The sequence below is a fragment of the Chamaea fasciata genome, unplaced genomic scaffold (assembly GCF_029207755.1).
Source record: "Chamaea fasciata isolate MVZ Bird 193981 ecotype frontalis unplaced genomic scaffold, bChaFas1.0.hap1 SCAF_28, whole genome shotgun sequence".
Lineage (NCBI taxonomy): Eukaryota > Metazoa > Chordata > Aves > Passeriformes > Sylviidae > Chamaea > Chamaea fasciata.
In genome coordinates, this window is record NW_027094113.1 from 1,502,363 (window position 1) to 1,524,044 (window position 21,682).

At 59.7% G+C, this 21,682-nt stretch overlaps 1 protein-coding gene across 1 annotated transcript in view; it reads left to right on the forward strand.

The window, feature by feature from the left end:
• The window catches only part of CSNK1G2 (casein kinase 1 gamma 2), a 42,682-nt gene extending 21,313 nt beyond the window's left edge, over positions 1–21,369 (forward strand). Inside the window, exons 2-12 of the mRNA XM_066205417.1 lie at positions 4,614–5,110; positions 12,251–12,291; positions 12,819–12,888; positions 13,267–13,415; positions 15,458–15,692; positions 15,896–15,981; positions 16,338–16,422; positions 16,500–16,648; positions 17,068–17,151; positions 20,329–20,435; positions 20,860–21,369. Coding sequence (XP_066061514.1) covers positions 4,924–5,110; positions 12,251–12,291; positions 12,819–12,888; positions 13,267–13,415; positions 15,458–15,692; positions 15,896–15,981; positions 16,338–16,422; positions 16,500–16,648; positions 17,068–17,151; positions 20,329–20,435; positions 20,860–20,914 — 1,248 coding nt within the window. The 5' untranslated portion in view covers positions 4,614–4,923 and the 3' untranslated portion in view covers positions 20,915–21,369. The remainder of the gene's footprint in view (positions 1–4,613; positions 5,111–12,250; positions 12,292–12,818; positions 12,889–13,266; positions 13,416–15,457; positions 15,693–15,895; positions 15,982–16,337; positions 16,423–16,499; positions 16,649–17,067; positions 17,152–20,328; positions 20,436–20,859) is intronic.
• Positions 21,370–21,682: the final 313 nt, after the last annotated feature.

Consider the following 21,682-nt stretch of genomic DNA (forward strand, 5'->3'; position numbering starts at 1 on the left):
GTGATCTGTACTTGGAGCTGCAGAGTGTCAAGGGCTTTTCTCTTTGTGCTCTCAAGAAGCTTTCCTTTCTCTTTCATCTGGATGCAGCTGTGTTTCCCTTCTGCTCACAGAGCTCAGTACATGGGGAACCCAGCTCCACGAACCATCCCAAAGGCTGGTAGGGCTCAGGGAGCAGCGCCCGGGGATGCCGGCTGCTCCAGGACACCTGGGCCCTGTTCCAAGCAGCACCATGGACCTGCTCCCTGACCTTCATCAGCCACTTCCCTGCTCCAGGCCGCTATTTTTTTTCCTCTTCCTCTCCTCTTTTGTCTTGCCCCGTTTAGCTGTAACCTCTTTCGGGCAGGAACACGGTGTGTGTGTTCATATAAAGGGCTGAGAACAATGTGCCCCAGATGGTTTGTACAAGTGCCTTCTCGGCAGCCACGGGGTTTCATTCTACAGGAAAGAAATTCTTAAAAATACAACTCCTCAACATCTTATACTTGCAAATATGGGCAGGAACTTCCCGAGCCTTGATATTTTGGTCCAAGTCACAGAGACAAGGGGTAGCACTAGAACTGCTGCTTTTCTTCTTTTAAGGAAAAAAACAACTCCCCCCAACCCCAGTTCCCCTTTTCTCACCCCTACATCTGCAGGGAAAAGCTTGTAAATGTGACTGGAGCAGCTCTGACCTGCTTAAAACCAGATGGCAGAGAGAAAGGACCCAATATTTCAACAAAAGCACTACGAGCTCCCTCTTGGGAATCAGAGGGTGTGTGGGCTTGCCCCCTTTTTATGGCACTTTCGGTGCTTCTGAGGTTCTGTTTTGGGGGTGCTGAGGCACTTGCACTTGCCTGCAGTTTGTTTCTCTTCCAGGATCCCTGGTTCGGGGCACCGGCACTGCAAACACCACAGGGCACTGCTTATTTGTTTTAAGACTACAGCTTGCTTTGGAATTTCTTCTGCCAAACTTCAGGCCAATTCATTTTTTTTTTTCCTTATTTATCCCACTCCCTCACAAAGAGAGAAACAAGTTTTCTTAGTCTCATCTTGCATCAGATTTGATTCCAGGCCAAAAAATCCAGCCTAGAAGGTGCTTTCCTGAGGCTGCTTGCCTCACTGTGACCTTTTGGGAGAGGATTCCTGTGCAAAATGGAACGATGTGACATCAGTTTTATCCGAGGAGTCTTCCCCCACGGTGCTGCTGCCTGGGGAGGATGGGTCAGGTCTGGGTTCCTGTTGCCCCTCCAAAGGCTGCTGTGTTTTAACAAACACAGGGATTTTTTTTTTTTTTTGCTTCAGAGCAGCGGGAGTCCTGGGATTTTACCAAAAAGTTTCTGTTTCTAATTAGGTTGTTCTCAGTTTTAAAGGCCAGTGATCCCTTTATGGCGCGGGGTGGAAAACCTGAGCAGTCACTGACACTGCACAGAGGTGGGTCCTGCTTTTGTCCTGAGGTCCAGGGAGCCACTGTGTCTCCTTGGCACTCCTGGGGTGAGAAAATAAATTCCTCCCAGCCCTTGGCTCATCCATGGGGGAGGCCGGTGGGCAGAGTGTGGGGGAGCATCCCTTGCCCTGGCCTGACTCACACGGATGCGGTTCAGGACTTCCTGCTGCTCTGACCGCCCGGCTTGGGAAAGGGGGAATTGCAGCGTGGCACGGGGGGCTGGGCTGTGCCCTCACTCGGTGTGAATCTGCCCCAGACGCCTGAAGTGGGGGTTTGGAGCTGGGCCCCTCCAGGAGGGCTGCTCCTGAGGCTCCGCAGGCAGGACCAGAGTTGTGCAGTGCTGCTCCCTGCATTTTTCTGGGTTGGGTGACGGCAGTGTAGTCTCTCCGTGCTCACAGGAAACAGGATTTAATTTTTCCCTTCTGTCTCACTTCATTGTCTGAAATTCCCTTGCAGAGGCTGGCCCATAACTCTTCAAAGAAAATAATCCCAAGCGCCGGGGCTGGAGCTCCCTCTGCTCTGGCTGTCGGCCGCCTGACTCTGTGCAAACAGTCTGGGCCTGGAATCCCCTGGGACTGAGCATAAAGGTCTGATTCAGAGCGAAAACAGGTTATGGAGTAGCAGGGCCTGTGCATCACCAGCTGCTCCCCTTTCCCAGCGTGTGGCTGGAGCCGTGTCCAGGGAAAGCAGCTCCCAAAACGCCAGGCAGAGCTGCCTGCTCTGGGAGCTGGGAAGCCGTGTCCTGTGGAGGTGGGAGAAGCATGAGGAGGTCGGGAGGGCAGCACCATGTGCTGAACCCAGAGCGGAAATTATTGGGGGAGCGAAGAATGAGCAGGATGTCACGTGCGGGCCGTGCGCGCTCAGCGCTGGGGCAGAACAAAGCGCAGGGAAACCCTGCTCCTGCCGCTCCCACCCCGCTTCCTGCTGGCACGGACACGCTGCGGGGGGAAGGGAGCTTCGGGGCAGAAGGCAGCCCGTGGCTGCCCACCTTGGGGAGAGCTGGAAGGCTCCCCGTGCCTCAGTTTCCCTCGGCTGACGCGTGCTGGGTGCAGCAGGATGGGCCCCGGTTGTTGGTGTGCTGGGGGTGGCCTCGGAGGGCCAGGCTGCTGTGCCCTAGGGATGCTCCAGAGGTGGTGGAGGGAGCCTGGAGCCTGAGGAGGTTCCCATGATGCATGAAAGCCTGTTCTCCTGTGCTTGAACGGGCAGGTCCCACAAGTGGGACCTTAGCACTCTGTGCCTTTGGAGCAGCTCTGGTCCCTCCTGGAGGGCAGTGGCAGTGTGCCAGGATGCTGTGGAGAGGGAGGATTTGGTGTCAGGAGGGGGCTGGGAGCAGGACAGCCCTAGGGGGCTGCCTCAGGGGCTGTCCTGTCCCTGGACCCTTACCCAGCCAGCCCTTCCCCCTGCTGAGCTCTGGGGTCTTTTTCCCTGGGGTGCTCTCAGAGCTCCCACATTTCCCTCTGTGCACCCTTGAGTACAAGAAGCTTTTTTTTTTGGTTATTAATAGCTATTGAGAGCCAATAAAAAGTTTTACAGGGTTTGGCCAAGCATCAGAGCTCGCAGTGTGTTCATTTCCTGGAGCCGAGCACTGGAGGGGGGGTTTGCTTGGATAACCCACAGGGTCAGCGGGAGTCTGCGGCGCTGGGGGCTCCTGAGAGGCTTTCAGTGGTGTCACAGGGGCCTGGAGAGGAGCAGAGGGAGGTGGGCAGGGGGAGGGTAAGGGAGAGGTAGGAGATTGGCAAGGGTCAGGCTGGAAGCAAAACCAGAGCGGTGGGGAAATGGAGGTTTGAGTCTCTCATGTTCCCTCCCAGCGTGCGCCCGGATCCTGCCTGACCCTGTGTGTCCGTGTTTAGCTTCCTGACTGTCCTTCCTGCCTCCCACACTGGCATCCCTGGGAGGAGGGACCCTGCCTGACCTTCCCCCAGTGCAGGGGAGTCCCTCTCTGGTGGAATGCTGCAGGGAGGGAGAGCACAGTTCCCTCTTGGCCACCTGGTTCCTTGAGCACAGAGCATGTCAGTGGTTCTTTTCATCCCAGTCTTGTGCCTAGAAGGAAGCGAGGGATTGGTTTGGCCTTGATGTCAGGCTGTTGTACCCATGTGAGGCGAGGCAGCTGCACAGGGATATGTGTGGAGTTGGAATCATGGAGTAGTTTGGGATGGAGGGACCTTTAAAGGTCACCTCATCCAGCCCCTGCCGTGAGCAGGGCTGTGCACACGGGAAGCAACTCCCTGATTCAGGGGGCTGAGCTGGGTCTTGCCTGTTTGTGGGAGCAGAGGGGAAGCCAGATAACCCCACCAGCAGCACAGGGCTTTCCAGCAGCCTCACTGGGAGCGCACGAGGCAGGCAAGGTGCTGCAGCCCTGAGCAAACAAGCTCCCACGAGCATCATTTGCCCTGGTGAGTGTCACAGCATTCGCCCAGGCTGCAGCCAAGGGGCCTCGCTCCCAGCTTTGCAGCTAAAATCAAGGTTGGTTGATAAGAGCAGAGGAAGAGGCAGTGGGATGTTAGTAAGTTCCTGTTTGCCAAGTGGGTGTTTTCCCCCAGCCCACGTGGGCTGTGGTGGGTGCCCTGAGCGTGGCTGTTCCCCAGGAACCATGTCCTGGGCAGGGCTGCTGGCACAAGATCCCGGCCCACCGCAGTGGAGGCTGCTGCTGGAGTGGGAAGTGCTCCAACTCCACTGGCCCTGCCCCTGGATCCACAGGGACTCTCCCAGCCAGGTGAAATCATTTTCACTCCATGGGCAGCCCCATGCCTGGCATGGTGTGCCTGTAATGCTCTGTTCACCTGTCCTCTGCTCTTGGGGGCTCTGAGTCCCTGGCTGGTGCCTCTGAATGGTTCCAGAAGCTGCCAGCAGCCCTTCCCTGTGGGGACAGTTTTGTCCCTGCATCACTCTTAGCTGGCTTCAACACGGAGACGCTCATCAACCATTTCACCTCCGGCTGACCACGTTTTTTTTTTAATTCATTTGTTTGTTTGTTTAAACCAACATCTCAGGCATGGGGCGCTCTGGGACCTGATGTTTATCCCAGCTTCTCCCACCCTTCAACTGTGGCACTGTCATTGCTGTAGGAATTATCTGTCTGCAGGGACGGTGCTGGAGGGGCTCTGCAAAGCTGGGGGCAGGAACCCAGAGTCACAACCCTCTGTTGTCCTCTGCCTCCTCATACTGATTTTCTCCCTGTCCTTTTCCACAGCTGGGAGACCGAGGAGCTGCGCTGGGAGGACCCTGTCTGCAGGATGTTCTCTTCACCAAAGAACTCCCCGTGACCAGCGATGATGACAGTCCCGGCGGGACCTTGGGAAGCACTAACATTTCAGTAGCCCAGCACCCGTGGACGGCCTCTTACCCCTCCTTCTCCAGACCCCGCCCTCCCACTGCTCACCGGGATGGTGTATTAACCAAGAGGAGCCCTGCTTCTTTCCTCCTCACCCTTCCATTTTCGGCAGCTCTGGGATTTGTATGGCAGCAGCGTAACCGTGGAGAGGCCGGGGTATCACAAACTTATGGATTTTGATAAGAGAGGAGGGAAAGGGGAGCTGGAGGAAGGTAAAAGGATGTCCAAGACAGGTGGAGGAAGGAGTGGTCATGGAGGCCGTGGTGCTGGAACCAACTCGGGAGTCTTAATGGTGGGTCCCAACTTCCGTGTCGGCAAGAAGATTGGATGCGGCAATTTCGGGGAGCTCCGTCTAGGTGAGAAGGGTCATCTTTGTCCTCGCTGTACCCACTCGTGCTGGGATTGCCCTGGCATCCTCCACCTGCAGAGGGAGGTGCTGGCACAGGCTGTGGCCGTGGGCACTGACAGGCCACACAGCGTTGAAGCATTGCCCCTTGCAGGTCGCCCTTGTTCTGTCACCGAGGTTCTGCTTCCTTAATCCTTTCACACTGTGCTTGATCTACCAGGGCCCATCCCTGCCCAAAGGACTGATTGCAGAGGTGTTTCCCATCTCCTCCCCATGGCTGTTGCTCTCTGGGTCTGTCTGTTGTAAGTGGTGGTGGCCGTGGAGATCTGGGTGTCCCCCAAATCCAGGAACACTGCGTGAGGAATGGTTCGGGAGATGCCACTGTGTGCTCACCAAATCTCACCCCACTTGTGCTCCGGGTGCTGCCCTCCTGCTGTGCCTTGGGGCAGGGGATGGAGCGTGGGTGCCTGAGGGATGTTCACTCTGCTGGGACAAACATCTAGGGAGGAGAATCCGTGTTTTTTCCTGGGTGAATTATTCAGTTGTTCAAACTGGTTGTTTGAGAGACTCTCCTGAAATTCTATACAGGACAGAGAAAGGGAGGAATAAAACCCAAGCATCTTCCAGGGTCACTTTCTATTTTGAACCAAGTCTATCAGGAAAGTCCTCAAGCAAACTCCTGTTTGGAAGGTGGGGAGGTTGCTCCTCTCTCAATTCCAGGACTGGCAACGTCCCTGGTGACCTGCAGCAAGCTGTTAACCCTTTGCTTGGCATCAGGCAGCTGGGAGTGGTCTGGCAGGGCCCAGCAGTGCAGTCTGCGTGTCTCCAGGAAGACCCCATTGGACATGTGGGTGGAGTCCCTGCCAGCTGTAGCGCTGCCCTTGGCCGTGAGTGCTTTGGGAAGGGGCTCGTGCTCTGGGAAGAGGGGCAGAGCCTGTGCCAGGCCTTGTTGCTCCGTGATATTTTAAGCAGTGCCTTCTCAAACCGAGCTCTGAGCTAAACCTGACCATGGGCCCGGGGAGGAGCCGCGGCAGCCCTGGCTGGGGTGGGTCAGCTCCCACCTCCCTGTGTGGGGAGTTAATGTCAGCTCTTGCCGGTGGGACAGACTGGCTGGTGCCAGCCCCGTCCCTGCACTTCCCGGCGGGATCGCCACGTAATTGCAGAGCTGGGGAAATGCTCTGGTTAAAATCCAGCCAAGCACTTCTCATGTGCAGCTGTCTCTCCTGGTGTCGTGAGGAGCTCTGAGCCTTCCTCCAGACCCAGGGCTTGTGGAAGGAGAGGTGCTGGAGGATTTTGCCACACCAGCTGCTCCTTTCAGTTCCCTGGGTGGATCCGGACACTCCTGCTGCCAGTGCCTCCCTGACAGAGAGCCCTGAGCTGTGCAGGGTCCACCGGTGTCCCTGCACCTCCTTTTCCTTGCTTGCATTGCATAGTGGAGCTGTTTCTGGGTGAGCTGGATCCCAGGATCCTGCTCTAGGCAGGAGCTGGAGCAGTGTTGCTTTGCCGTGCTCAGTTCTGAGGATCAGTGTGATCCTCAGAACCTCCCCCCACCTTGGCCTCCCCCTCATTTTCCAGGGGCAGCAGCGAGGGGACATGAGTCTCACATGGATCTGAGGAATGTCTGTCAAACTGACAGCGGGGTTGCTGCAGGGACCTGGGAGCAGTTGGGTTTGGTGTGCGCGTGGCTCCAGGGACAAGCAGTGAGCTCTCGCTCCAGGCTCCACAGTGGTCGATTCTCACAGTGGGAGATTGTCCTTGCCACCAGCAAGAGAAGCTTCCAGTCCCTTCACGTGGCTTTTTTTTGCTCTGTCACACCCTGCAGTGCCTGCCCATAACACGATACAGGCCTGAACACGAGATCTCATCACGGCAGTGGAAGCCACAGCTATGTGGCTTCTCTCCTAAAATCACATCTCTCTTCCTTAGGTGTGCCTTCGAACTGCATCAGGGCTCAGGAATGTTTCAGGATTTAGGGATTCCTCCAACTGCAGATGAATAGCAAGGGACCAGAGGGCTCCTGCTGTGAAGTGGTGGCATGAGCAGGGATGCTCCCCAGCTCTTGCTGGGCACTCAGCCTTCCACTGGGAATAGAGAAGTCAGTTCTCAAGGCTTTAGAGGTCTTGAGGACTGAATTCTATTCAGCTCAATATTTAAAAGCTCCCAGATCTTTTTTGGCCTTTTTCCTCTCATAACAAAGACCATGAGATCTTGAAAAAATGTACCTGGAGGTGTACCTGACTCCTCCAGCTCCCAGTGGTGGGGATGGAGGAAGGGTACATTGTCTTCCTCAAAAAGGTACCGCTTTGCCCTATTTGTCCACCCCACTGAGAGGCGTGGGGTGATCTGTCCTTAGGGTGCTTCAGCTCAGCTGCCCCAGGTAGAGACAAATGTCCACCCACGTCGGAGGTGTCCAAAATCAAGTGATCTGTTTAAAGGTGAAATATAAAAAAACAATCGGCATAAGGCATTTGTGGGAAGCCAGAAGGGGAATGACGTGGGCAGGGGTTGTGGCTGAGCCAGGGCTGTGCGTTTGGATCCTGCTTCTCCTTGTCCCTGCTGGCCTTGGCATCCTGGGCAATGCAGGGACGTGGTGCCAGTCCCGGTGTGGCAGTGCTGCCAGCCAGTTCCGCACTGGACCAGTGTGACTGGAGAGCTGGGCTGGGAGCTGGAGCGGGGTGGCTGCTCCAGCCCTCTGGCACAGAGGGGCAGGCTTATGTTGTGCAGCTACTGGGTCCTGTTACCTTCTCGTGTCCTGGAGCTTCCCCCGGAGCTTCCCCCTGGGCTGGTGAGGCTCATCCCTTCCCCTGCCAGCCTCCAGCTGTGGTCTGGCACCAGCCTGGCTCCTTCTGGGGCTTTCCAACAGCATCCCAGGGAGTGCCTGCAGCCCCCTGAGCTCCCCCTGCCCACGTGCTGCCCGCAGCCAGCCCCACTCCATGCCAGGGTGGGACGCTGCCCTCTGAAACACAAGGCAGCAGGGCGCTGGTGGCAGCGGGGGACGGGAGTGTGGCTGGTGGCTCGTGTGCCCTGGCACTGGGCACAACCGAGCTGCAGCCCTGCCAGCTCCCTGTGCCCCGGGAGCAGGGCCAGCACACTCACGGGAGGGTTTGTTGGAGCAGGTTCCCCTTAGCAGCTACTCAGGAGTGCTTGGGATGGGCTGGGGTAGGGGGAGAGAAGGAAAGCCCAGACATTAAGCAGAAAGGTCAAAACTGAGCCCAAAGCAGCTGCAAGTCCTTCCCTGGTGCAGGGCTGCCTCAGAGCCTGGAATTGCCCTTAGTCCTTTCATGAGCCTGGCCCAAGGTGGGTGTTCCTGCCATGGAGCTGCCCCAGGGCAGCCTCAGCCTAGAGCTGCTTCTCTTCTTCCAGCAGTAAACTTCTGCAGATGTGCTTTTTGCAGCTCCTCAGTGCCCACCCCTCTCCCCCAGCCTGCTGCGTGCATTGGTGCTGGCAGCTTGGAGCCACAGCGGCTGTTTTCCTTCAAAATTAAAAGCTGGAAATTAATTACCTTTTAAAGTAAATTCAGGATTTTGGAGGGAAGAGCACGGGGGGTGAATCTGTGTGCAGTGTGTGAGCCAGGAGCAGGTCACTGCTGCATCTGGGCCAGGGCCATGCCCCAGCAGAAGGGTCACATGTGGGTGCTGGGGACATTCCCTGGCTCTCCTGAGCGGTGGCTCTCAGGCCTGTCGTGCAGCCTCCCAGGAACTCACAGGCAGTTACTTGGGGCCACAAGAGGTGCCTTCAGCGCACTTCTCGTGACACCCTTCTCGTCTTGAGCTCTGCAGAGACCTCCCTGTGAGCAGCTGCAGTGTGGCTAAGGGCTCAGCCACCTCCCGGAGGTTGGAGCCACAGACCCACCACGCGCCACAGGTGGTACACAGGTGTCTTTGGAGGCTTTGGGAGAGAGGAACCCACACAATTCCTGCTGCTCCTGCCTCCCTTGCTGAAGGCTCAGACTTGCTTTTTCTCCGGGTTGTTCAGACCCTCCTCTAGAGAAGGTCAAGCTGTAAAATAACATTTTTCTTCTGATGGTGTTAAACCACAGAGCTGTCATTGCTTGGCCTGCTGCAGCCGCAGTCACTGGAGCTGCAGGGCTGGCAGGGCTGGGCCTGGCTGCCTTTCCGTGGAGCTGCCTCATCCCCTATTCCTGCACTGCATTCCCAGGTCTGGGAGGCCAGATTCCCATCCCAGTGCCCAGGCACAGCTCTGTGCTGCTGCAGCTGCACAAAGGTTCCCGGCGTGGGCACGGGCAAGGGGCAGCCTCAGTGCACGCTTTTCCTCTCACAGTGAGGGGCTGGAGCCCCAGGAGAGGCTGAGGGAGCTGGGAAGGGGGCTGAGCCTGGAGAAAAGGAGGCTCAGGGGGGACCTTGTGGCTCTGCACAACTCCCTGACAGGAGGGGACAGCCGGGGGGGTCGGGCTCTGCTCCCAGGGAACAGGGACAGGAGGAGAGGGAACGGCCTCAGGCTGGGCCAGGGAAGGTTTGGATGGGATATTGGGAAAAATTCTTCACTGAAAGGGTTGTGAAGCATTGGAACAGACTGCCCAGGGTAGGGGTGGAGTCACCACCGCTGGAATCGTTCAAAAACACGTGAATGTGGCACTTGAGGGAGGACACAGGCTAATGTGAACGTGGTGGTGCTGCTGGTTGTTGCTTGGAGTGGTGGTCTTGAAGGTCTTTTTCCACCTGAATGATTCTGTGATTCCATGATTCTAAGCTGCTTGGCTGGGGATCCAGCTGGGAGCCCAGCGCAGACCAGGCTCCTCTTGGGCTGCCCTGACGTGCAGGAGCAGGTGCCGGCGCTGCTGCCAAGTCCCTGGGGAGGGGACAGCAGAGAAAGCCACGTCTGCCTTTAACACGCCCCGGCCCCAGGCCTGGCTGCCTGCTCCTGCCTTTGGCCCCTTCTGATCACACGCACTGCATCCTGCAGGTGCTGGCAGCTGCATTGGCAGGCACCTCCAGCACCGAGCTGGGCAAAGGCCCCTGCAACGCAAATATTTGCTTTCTGCAACCCATCTCCCCGCTCTCCTCTTTTACTTCCTTCCAAAAGCACCTTCTGTGCTGCAAGTCCTGCCTGCTCTAGTCCTCCCAGGCACTCCCTGGGCTCTGGCACATTTCAGTGTCAAAGTTGCCCCCTTGTGAGCACTGGGGCAGAGCGGGTGGCTCCAGGAGCTGGAGCGGGGAGTTCGCTGGCATGGAAGGAGTCCTCCCTCTTTGTTCTTTTGCTTTTTCTTTTCTGCTGGTTTATTAATCTCATGACAGGCCAGTTGTGCTATTTGCACCTTCTTTAATTCAGAAAGGCGAAGTGGAGAATGGTGGTTTGGCCTCCGCTCTCCGTCTTGTCCACCAGCTGTATCCAAACCCCCCAAGGAAGGGCTGAACCGTGGACTCATGTTTGGGCTGGGAGAATGCTGACAGCTCCAGAGCCTTGTTGCTGGTAGTTCTGGATGCCAGCGATCCACAGAGGTCATGTGTGCTGGGGACAGGACAGATGCCACTGCTGGGGATTCTCCTGCCTCCATCCCTGCTCCCTCCCTGCTGGGCTGAGTCCTTTTTGCAGTGTCCCTCTGGTAGTTTTCCTGCCATGTTATATTTTTCCCCTTTCAGATCCTGCCTGACCTCAGGGAAAATCCAGCCGTGAGTTTTCTGATCGCATGTTGCTGCCCTGAAGGCAGCAGTAATTGTTTTGGACTGAACTGTAGGGCCCTGTGGAGCCATGTACAGGTGTGGGGGTGTCCCACCTGCTCCCCAGGAAATGTCAATGCGTGATGGGGCAGACGCCCTGGGTCTGGCACACGCTGTGTTCACCAGACATTCCTCCCTCCCTCCCAAATCCGCTCCTCCCTAATCACTGTGAAGGGATTTGCTTTATGCAGAGGCAGCAGACAGAGTGGCTTGGCAGAGGTCCCTTGGGATGGGAGAGGGTCAGGGAGGCAGCAGGATTGAGCCCCTCCTTGGCTGCAGAGCCCATCCCTGGGAGGAGCTGCTCCATTAATATCTCCCATTCATCCCTCTTCCTATAATCCTGCCGCCGACTGTGGCGCTCAGCAGCTGGCTCTGATGTAACCCAGCCAGGATTTATTGCTGCTTCAGGTGGAGAGCAGCAGTCTGAGCAGATGAAATCTTACGCCAGGAGGAGCTTGTTCCCTAAGCGAATTGCTTGGAGAAAATCCGAGGAGACAGATGCGGCTCCATCAGATACCCACATGCCAGGCAGCGGGATCGCTGGGATCTGGAGTCTGCTGGCTCTGGAGGGAGCCTGCTGCCCTTAACCCCGGCCTGCCTGAACTCCTGCGGGCTCTTGCACGGGGAGCACTCAGAGCTGGTCCTGCAAACCTTTAATCTTTGTCTTTATGGGCCTGGGCAGAGGTTGTGCTGATGCTTCCCAGGTGTGACCCCTTTTTCTCGGTCCCCTGGGGTTGGGGGGATGTGGAGGCACCCTGAGCTCAACCTTCCCGTGGTTATGGTGTGAAAAGTCCCCTACGGGTGTGGAGCCCTCCGGGAGGTCCTGCACAGCCACGGCTGCTCCTTCACTCCCCTGGGCTCTCCCTGTAGCCTTCAGCTCCTCATACAGTCTGGGCCATGCCATGGATCTGCCCCTAGCTTCCCCTGTGCCCTTGGGTGGGTGGGAGCATCCCCAGGGATGAGGTTGATTCACACGCAGGTATGCACGTTCCCAAGAGTGACCCCGGCCAGGGGGGAGAGATTTCCACCTGCCTGTGGTGCCCTCAGACCTCTGCTGGCTGCCCCAGTGCTCCCGGGTGTCCTTCCTCCCTGCCACCCTTTGCAGGGTTCCACTGGCCATAACTCGGTGTCCCCTGACTCTGGCCATTCCACCAAGTCTCAGCCTTGTCCCTGCCTTGCCCAGTCACGTCCCTGCTGCTGCCCCCTCCCATCAGCCTTGGCTCCAGCCCCCGGGAGCCTCCCCATCCCGGAGGAATCCACATACCCCACCTGGGGATAATTAGCAGGCATGTTGCAACTCCCCACAGTGGGTTCTGCTCCCGCTTGTGCCTCCAGGCCCCTTCAGGTGCTGTGGGAGCGGCAGAACCTGTTCAAGGTGTTTTTGAGCCCAGGAGCCCTCAGGGACCGTGGTGGTGTGTGGTGGGAGTGATGCAGGGACTGCTTTCATCACCTTTTTGCGTCTCTCCCTGCAGGGAAGAATCTCTACACAAACGAATACGTAGCTATCAAATTGGTGAGTAGCTGTCAAACCGGGGAGCTCCTCTGTGGTCGGGGTGGGGGATGTTCCAGCCGTTGGGAAGGAGGTTTCTTCCCCTGCCCCGGTGTTGGGGCGGGCGGTGTGGGTTGGGATGTGCTGGGTGGCTGTGGGGGAGCTTTGTTCCTGTTTGGAATTGAGGGCAGTCTGGGAACACACGTCACTGTAGGTGGGGTGATCAGGGGCTGGGCAGGGAAGAGCTGAGTCTCGCTTCTTCCAGTCCTCACCGTGGCCTGTGCTGTGCTCAGCTAGTGCCAGCAGCAGAGAGGGTGGCCCCACTGGTACCTGAAGCCATTAATGTTTTCCCTCTCTGGATGAGATGATCTGGCTCCCATATGGGCTGATTTTCTCTCATCATCCCCTGAGGCTTCATCTCCATTTTATACCAGTTGCTCCCAACCCCAAATGCTCTCAGTCCAGCTGCTGCCAGAGTGTGAAGGAGGTAACACCCAGACCCCCTGAACATGCTGCTTCCTCCTTAACTGTTCTCCTTTCTCTCCTCCAAGGAACCCATAAAATCCCGGGCCCCCCAGCTGCACCTGGAGTATCGGTTCTACAAACAGCTGGGCAATGCAGGTATGGGGCTGGGCTGAGCTGCCCTGGGGAGCTGCCTGCCCGGGGCACTGCTGGGAGAGAGGCTTTCCCTAAATGTGACTCTGCAACTTCACTCCCATCTGCTCCACAGGGAGAGGCTGGTTTTACACAGACGCCTCGCCTCATCTTTGATCTCTTTTGATTTAGTTCTTTCCCCCCACCGCCCCCGCAGCAGAGTCAGGGATGCAGATGGAGCTTCCTCCTTCCCCTGCTGCCAAGAGCAGAACCAGGCTGGCTCTGCAGGGAGGGCAGTGCAGGAACATCCCCCCTCTGCAGCCCCTGTCCCTGTCCAGCAGTGGCGTGGCTGTGACAGCGTGGCCCTGCTGCAGCCCTGCACAGCCCCTGCTCTTTGTCTTGCAGAAGGAATTCCTCAGGTTTACTACTTTGGCCCCTGTGGGAAGTATAATGCCATGGTGTTGGAGCTGCTCGGGCCCAGCCTGGAAGATCTCTTTGATCTGTGTGATCGGACCTTCACGCTCAAGACCGTCCTGATGATCGCGATCCAGCTGGTGGGTGCAGCCCCTCGGCCTCCCCTGCAGCCCTGCACGGCCCCCCTGGCCCCAGCTGCCCCGGGGAGCAGGAGGCGTGTGGGCACCGTGGGCAGGCAGCACGGGCATCCCACAGGGAATGGGGGGAAGATGCTGGCACATCCCAGCCTGGCTCACCCATACCTCACCCCCTCCCTGCTGGGGGAGGGCTCTCCGCCCCTTCACATCCCCTCTCTGAGCCTGGACAGGCATCTCACTGTGTGCCCAGAGCATCTCACTGAGTGCCCAGAGCATCTCGCTGTGTGCCCAGAGCATCTCACTGAGTGCCCAGCGCATCTCACTGAGTGCCCAGAGCATCTCACTGTGTGCCAAGAGCATCTCACTGAGTGCCGAGAGCATCTCGCTGTGTGCCCAGAGCATCTCACTGAGTGCCCAGAGCATCTCACTGTGTGCCCAGAGCATCTCACTGAGTGCCCAGAGCATCTCACTGTGTGCCCAGAGCATCTCACTGAGTGCCCAGAGCATCTCACTGTGTGCCCAGAGCATCTCACTGTGTGCCCAGCGCATCTCACTGAGTGCCCAGAGCATCTCACTGAGTGCCCAGAGCATCTCACTGTGTGCCCAGAGCATCTCACTGAGTGCCCAGAGCATCTCACTGTGTGCCCAGAGCATCTCACTGTGTGCCCAGAGCATCTCACTGAGTGCCCAGCGCATCTCGCTGAGTGCCCAGAGCATCTCACTGAGTGCCCAGCGCATCTCACTGAGTGCCCAGCGCATCTCACTGTGTGCCCAGAGCATCTCACTGTGTGCCCAGAGCATCTCACTGTGTGCCCAGCGCATCTCACTGAGTGCCCAGAGCATCTCACTGTGTGCCCAGAGCATCTCACTGTGTGCCCAGCGCATCTCACTGTGTGCCCAGAGCATCTCACTGAGTGCCCAGAGCATCTCACTGTGTGCCCAGCGCATCTCACTGTGTGCCCAGAGCATCTCACTGAGTGCCCAGAGCATCTCACTGTGTGCCCAGAGCATCTCGCTGTGTGCCCAGAGCATCTCACTGTGTGCCCAGCGCATCTCACTGAGTGCCCAGAGCATCTCACTGAGTGCCCAGAGCATCTCACTGAGTGCCCAGAGCATCTCACTGTGTGCCCAGGGCATCTCACTGAGTGCCCAGAGCATCTCACTGAGTGCCCAGCGCATCTCACTGTGTGCCCAGCGCATCTCACTGTGTGCCCAGAGCATCTCGCTGAGTGCCCAGAGCATCTCGCTGAGTGCCCAGAGCATCTCACTGTGTGCCCAGAGCATCTCGCTGAGTGCCCAGAGCATCTCACTGAGTGCCCAGAGCATCTCGCTGTGTGCCCAGCGCATCTCACTGTGTGCCCAGAGCATCTCACTGAGTGCCCAGCGCATCTCACTGTGTGCCCAGAGCATCTCACTGAGTGCCCAGCGCATCTCACTGTGTGCCCAGAGCATCTCACTGTGTGCCCAGCGCATCTCACTGTGTGCCCAGAGCATCTCACTGAGTGCCCAGAGCATCTCGCTGAGTGCCCAGCGCATCTCACTGTGTGCCCAGAGCATCTCACTGTGTGCCCAGCGCATCTCACTGTGTGCCCAGAGCATCTCACTGTGTGCCAAGAGCATCTCACTGAGTGCCCAGAGCATCTCACTGTGTGCCCAGCGCATCTCACTGTGTGCCCAGAGCATCTCACTGTGTGCCCAGAGCATCTCACTGAGTGCCCAGAGCATCTCACTGAGTGCCCAGCGCATCTCACTGTGTGCCCAGAGCATCTCACTGTGTGCCAAGAGCATCTCACTGAGTGCCCAGAGCATCTCACTGTGTGCCCAGCGCATCTCACTGTGTGCCCAGAGCATCTCGCTGTGTGCCCAAGGTGCAGCTGGCCTGGGGCAGTCCCCCATCGTGGGAAGGAGGCGATGTTCCTGTCCTTGGGGCTTGGGCCAGGCTGAGGGGAGCAGGGGCGAGGTGGCTGAGCAAGGCCCAGGGTGGGTCTCTGCCCAGGACACAGGGTGGGTCTCTGCCCTGGAACTGACATCTCCTTCTGTCTCAGATCACACGGATGGAGTATGTCCACACCAAAAGCCTGATCTACAGAGATGTCAAGCCAGAGAACTTCCTGGTGGGGCGGCCGGGCAGCAAGCGGCAGCACACCATCCACATCATCGATTTTGGCCTGGCCAAAGAGTATATTGACCCCGAGACCAAAAAACACATCCCCTACCGAGAGCACAAGAGCCTGACAGGGACAGCGCGTTACATGAGCATCAACACCCACCTGGGGAAAGGTGTGTGGGCACAGGCAGCCAGCCCTGCCTCCGGGCTGAAGGGAGGGACTGCAGGGCAGGGGTGCCAGAGGTGGGGCTGGGGACAAGCTGTCTCTCCTGCTCTTCAGGATGCTGGCAGGGACACATGGGATGCTGCAGGATCTGGGGGGACAGGGACAGTGGCTGTAGTGAGAACTGACCCATGTCTCTTTCTCTCCGTGCAGAACAAAGCCGCAGGGACGACCTGGAAGCATTAGGACACATGTTTATGTACTTCCTCCGTGGGAGCCTTCCTTGGCAAGGCCTCAAGGTAACTGCCAGCTCCTGCTGCCCCTGGGCATGGCTTCCTGTGGGTCTGGCTCTGCCCTGGCATGGGGAGGGAGAAAGTTTGGCCCCTGGGGCCTTGGAGGCTTGGCACCCCACCAGCTCTGAGCTCCACGTCAGGCCCTTGCAGTGCTGAGCAGCTGCAGGTCTCCCTGCATACCCCCAGCTGCTCTCGCAGTGGCTGTCCTGGAAACCCTGGGATTTGTCCTCCAGACTTGCCTGGGGAGGGAGTTACCTGGGAAAGGGAGTCAAAGAAACCATCTGTGGTGTGACAGCACCCAGTGCCTTCCCCTGCCCGGGGCGCTGCCTGGCCCCTGTGCTGAGCCGCCTTGTCCCCGCCAGGCCGACACACTGAAGGAGAGGTACCAGAAGATTGGTGACACCAAAAGAGCCACCCCGGTGGAGGTGCTCTGTGAGAACTTCCCAGGTGAGAGCGCGGCCCTGCCCTGCCCCCATCCCCGGGCCCTGTGTCCCCTGTCCCCCTGAGCCCCCGTGTCCCCGCAGAGGAGATGGCCACGTACCTGCGCTACGTGCGGCGGCTGGATTTCTTCGAGAAGCCCGACTACGACTACCTGAGGAAGCTCTTCACAGACTTGTTCGAGAGGAACGGTTACGTGTTCGACTACGAATACGACTGGGCAGGGAAGCCTCTGGTGAGTGCAGAGGCACTGGGGGCAGAGCGTGAGGCACCCCGGGGAGCAGGAGCAGCGGGGTCGGTGGCAGCAGCCAGGGAGGACGTGGCTCTCAACCATCCCTGCCACACACACTGTGTCCAGGGGATCAGCTTTGCCCTCCTCACCAGTCACCACCTCCAGGGCTGTGACACAGGAATTTGAGGCTCCTGGAGCCGGGGGGACCCCAGCAGCCAGGCTGGCACCTCATTCTCTGCCACGGGCACATTCCTTGGGCTTGCTGCAGCCATATCCCAAATACGGCACTGCTGGGATGGGGGTAGGGGCGGTGATGAGGCCCCAGTTCTGGGGGGTTTTGCATGTTTGGCTGGAGGCTGGATCTGTCTGCAGGGTGTTGGGAGGGCTCTGTGCTGCACTGACATCGTCCTTTGTGTCCCCAGCCCACCCCCATTGGCACGATGCACAGCGAGGTGCAGGTGCAGCCCCCGAACAGAGACAAAGCACAGCCACACACCAAACACCAGGTGAGCAAGAGCACGGCCTGGCTGGGCGTGGGGCCACAGGCATGGGCAGCTTGGGCTGCAGTTCCAGAGCCATGGAGCCCAGCAGGGATGGTGGCAGAGACTGGAGCGTCATTTTCCCTCAGTGCTGTCTGTGGGAAGAGTTCTCTCCCACAGCTCTGGGTCTGCGGCTCGCTGGGGGCCCAGGGCAATGTCCCTATGGCCTGGCCAGAAGAGGGAGGAAGCACTGGGGGGGCTGCAGCATGACTGGGGGGTGCCAGGCCTGGACATTAGCTGGTGAGGGGCAGGGTCCAGCCTGGGCTGTGGGGGAGGGCTTGGTGCAGGCTGAGCCACCTCTGCTAAGGGTGACTTGCTGCTCTGCTTCTGATGCCCTGCCATCAACGGGACAGTGACACGGGGCAGGGGAGGGCAGGATTGGTGGGGCAGCTTGGCAGCACTTTGCCCCATGCTGGGGCTGCCTTTGTTTTGGGAATGGGCAGAGCACAGGGGGCCCAGCCTGGGGCAGGGGTCGGGCAGAGCTGTGTGGGAAAGGGGCCAGGCTGCTCAGAACTGCTCCAGTGCTGTGGCCTGTCCTGTCCCCACGCAGGACACGTGTCTCTGGCACTGCTGTCACCAAGAGCAAACCTCGTGTTTTCCAGCAGTGCTGTACAAACCCTCGTTCCCCCAAACCTCCCTGGGGACAGAGCACCTGCACAGGGGCTGGAGCCGGGGCTGCAGCGCCCTGTCCTCCCCAGGCTGCTCCGGCACAGGGAGCCTGGCACAGCCCTGGCTCTCACTGGCAGCACTTCCTAGAGAGGGGGAAACATCTTCAAATCCCGTCTGACTCATTTCTGGGAACTCACTCCCGGGAAGGTCTGCTCTCTGCCCCCAGCAGGAGGGAAATGCCATGTTGGACATCTCTTCTCCAGAGCAGGGGGAAAAGCAAAGCACGGAGCTCCCAGAGCATGGGAGCAGTGTCCAGCTTGGGGACGCAGGGTGTCCCCACAGCTGTGGGGCCGTGCAGTGCTCACTGGGGGAGGGTTTGGCTGTGGGGCAGCCGAGCCCTGGAGGAGCAGCCCAGCTCGTGCCACACAGGCCCCACCAGGTGCTGCGTCGTCCTGGGGATATGGCATCACCTGGGGCTGGCTGCAGCTCTGGCCCTGCTGCCTCAGCCTGCTCCCAAACACGGGAGCCCTGCTGGAGCTGGCCCTGCGTGGGGCTGGCCGTGGGGGGTGTGTGTAGGTGGCAGGGGCACACGGACCCCCGTTGTCACCACAGGGACCGCTCTGGGAGCCGCCAGGACGGTGCTGCACGGGTGCCCTTGGCAATCAGCAAGTCGAGCTGCTCCGGTCACGTTTTTGCTTTTGCATGTCTTATTTTCTGGACTCCCTTTGCCACTTTGCCTGCCCCTTCCCTCCACTTCTCCCTTCTCTTCCCCATTCTCCCTCTTTTCTTTTGTTTCTTTTCATTCTGTTCCTCCTGCCTGTCGCGAGCAGCCGCCCGAGGGGACGGAGTTGTGGGATCCTCAGGCCGGTGGGCAGCCTGCCGAGGAGCCTTTGGGAGCTCACCTGGCAGCCGGCAGGCTCGGGGGGTCCGTGCAGGTACATGAAACCACGCGCCTGGGGCAGGGGCGGGCGCGGGAGGGAGCGGAGCCGCCCCGGGCCTCGTGGCTGCCCTCGGAGCCGGGATCAGCCCCGCTCCCCCGCCCCGGGGCCACGCATCCCAGGGTCCTGCCCCGGCTGCAGCACGTGCTGCCTGTCCCTGTGGTGCGACGGAATGCTCACGGCTCGCAGACGAGGCTGGTGCTGCTTCCCGGGGGCTGCTGGGCTCCCTTGGTGCTGCCAGGGGGAATTAGGGGGTGGTTGGAGATGGATGGATGGACGGATGGATGCCACACTGCAGCCCGGCAGCTGGGTGGGCATCGCTCTGCCCCCAGTGCCGCTCATCTGAGCAGGGACTTCCCTGCGCCTCCTTGACTGGAGCCCTGGCTCCAAGCCCTGCTTCTTCCTTCCCGGGCACTCCTTGGCCGTGTCCCCCTGCCGCGGTCCCTCCTCCATCCTGTGCTGGCGCTGTCAGCGCCGCCCTCGCCGCCTCCCACCCGCTGCTGCTCAGCCCTGCCCTGGCCTGGGGGTCCGTCCCACGTGGATGGTGGGACACCAATGGCAGGTCCCCCGGCTGGGCCTGCGCTGCTTCCTCCGTCTCCGCTTCCGTCCCCGCCGCTCTTGCTCGTTCCTGCTGCTCCACAGTGACTCTGCTGGTGCTCGGCCCCAGCCTTGGACACGGCTCCCGCTGTTGCCATCGCGGGGCTGGGCACTCCACGGTGCCAGGCGGGCCGTGGGGCCAGGCACTGTGAGGGCCCAGCTCACGCTCTGCCTCCCTCCTCCTGTCCCTCGTCCCCGTCCTCCTCCCCACTCCTGCTCTGCAAACCCTCCTGCCGTGCTCCGCCTGCGCCCGGCACCGCGGGGATGACGCACAGGGGTCTCTGTGCTGGTGTCAGGGCCCGGAGCCTGATGTGGCCCTGCTGGCTGGGCTGGATGTCGGGTGGCAGGTCCTCCGAGGGGCTGGGCAAGGCCGAGGCTCCTTGCCGGGGCCGAGCAGCTTGGAGAGTGTTTGGCCTGTGCATCCCCAGGGAGCTCCTGGCTTTGCCTGTGGACAGCGGGCACAGGATGGTGGTTCAGGCACCTCGCAGTTGCCTTGGTGGCTTGGATGTCCTCCTGGATGTCCTCCTCCTGCGCTGTGACTGACCCTGCTGCCCTGGTGAGCGGGCAGAGCTCAGGGATACCTGAGCCCACAGGGTGGGCACTGGGCTGAGTCTCGGTGCCGGGAAGCAGAAGTCGTGTCCAGATGCTCAGCTGTGGGAAGGGCTCCTTAGAGCTGTCGGCTTTCCCAGGCCCTGTCTCCCACCCATGCTGGAGCTGGCTGCCAGCAGGCCCCTTTCCTGGTGCAGGGGCTCCCAGGAGCTGGGATCCTTCCAGGGCTGTTTTAAGGGGCTCAGACCTCTCTGTGTGATGGGGCTCTCGGGTAGAGCTCAGCACTGAGGCTGAGCACCACGGTCTGGGCGAGGGCACCATCCCGCCACCAAGGGCACCTCAGTGCTCCTGGGCAGAGCTGGGTGGTCTCCTGGGTGGCTCCTGTGCCCCGTGGGGAGGGGAAGGGCTGCAGACCCCCGGGCTGCCCCTGCTGACACTCGTCTCTCCCCAGGTGATGAGCTCCACCAACGGAGAGCTGAACACGGATGACCCGACGGCAGGACATTCAAACGCCCCCATCACAGCCCCCACCGAGGTGGAGGTGACAGACGATACAAAGTAAGGCCCCGACCCCGCTGTCCCCTGGCACCCCGTGAGGGGCGTCCCTGCAGGGCCACCACCACCCCAGCCCTTCCCACCTCTCCCTGCCCGAGGCTCCTGCACAGAGGGGCATGGATGGATCTGGGACTGCTCTTCTCTGGAGTCCCTGCCTGGCCCTGCCTCTGGCCAGGTGGCCGGTCTTGTGTGCCGTGGTCAGTGTCACTCCCCTGGTCGGTGCCGTTTGCTGTGGCCAGCGTCACTTTTGGTGGCCGTTGTGGTGCTCCTAGTCCAGCCCCTGCCCCGTACCCAGGGCACTTGGTGGAGCAGCTCTGCCCACGTGGGGCTCACCAAGGCACCAAGGGGTTTCTGTCCTCCCTGACTCCGGGGCTGCTGCACCCTCCGGGCCGTGACCCCGGCGCTGACGGGTCCCCTCTGTCCCCAGGTGCTGCTGTTTCTTCAAGAGAAGGAAGAGGAAAACCACCAAGCGTCGCAAGTGAGCTGCCGGGGCCGGGCGGAGCGGCGAGCGATGGCTCCTCTCCCTCTGGCCGTGGCTGGATCTTGACCCGCGGAGCCGCCGGCCCCTCGGGCTGGGCGGGGACGGGGGGGCCGGGCCGGACGGGCTCCCCCAGCGCCCCACGCGCAGATGGGGAGCGGGGCCTCCCCAAACTGCTTGTCCTTTCCTCCGCCACTCGTGGCCGTTTACTCGAACCAAGCCCAACTTCGCTGAAGTTCCTGCGTCCGTCAAACAGAAAAAAAGAAGAAGAGAAAAACCCACGGCGTCACTTGTTTTGAGTTTAAGACCAGTCTGAAATGGGGATCAACTGCGGACTCTGACCCGTCGCTGTCAGAAGAAGACGAAGACAATTTCGAGAGCAGTGGGCTAAGGAGGAATATTTTTTTTTTTCTGTTGCTTCTTTGTCTCTTAAGTTAATTTAAAGTGAGTCTCGGTGCAGAGTGCTGAGTCGTCAGTCTTTGACCGTCATCTTCAGTGTTACCGAATTCTGCTCTTCCTTCCGGCCCCGCCGCGCGTCCCCGCCGGGTCCCCCTCGGTCAGGCCGGTGACGAGCGTCGGGCGGGGAGAGCCGGGGCCGCGCGGGGCGGGGAGAGGAAACGCGTTTACAGATCATTTACGATGCACTTTTGCGAGCAATACAGGCGCCGTCCGGTCCCGCCGAGAGCAGGTCCGAGACTCCCAGGGGCTGGGGGACACAGGGACAGGGACGGCCGAGACCAAAGGGACCCATGAATGGCGGTGGCAAGGCAGG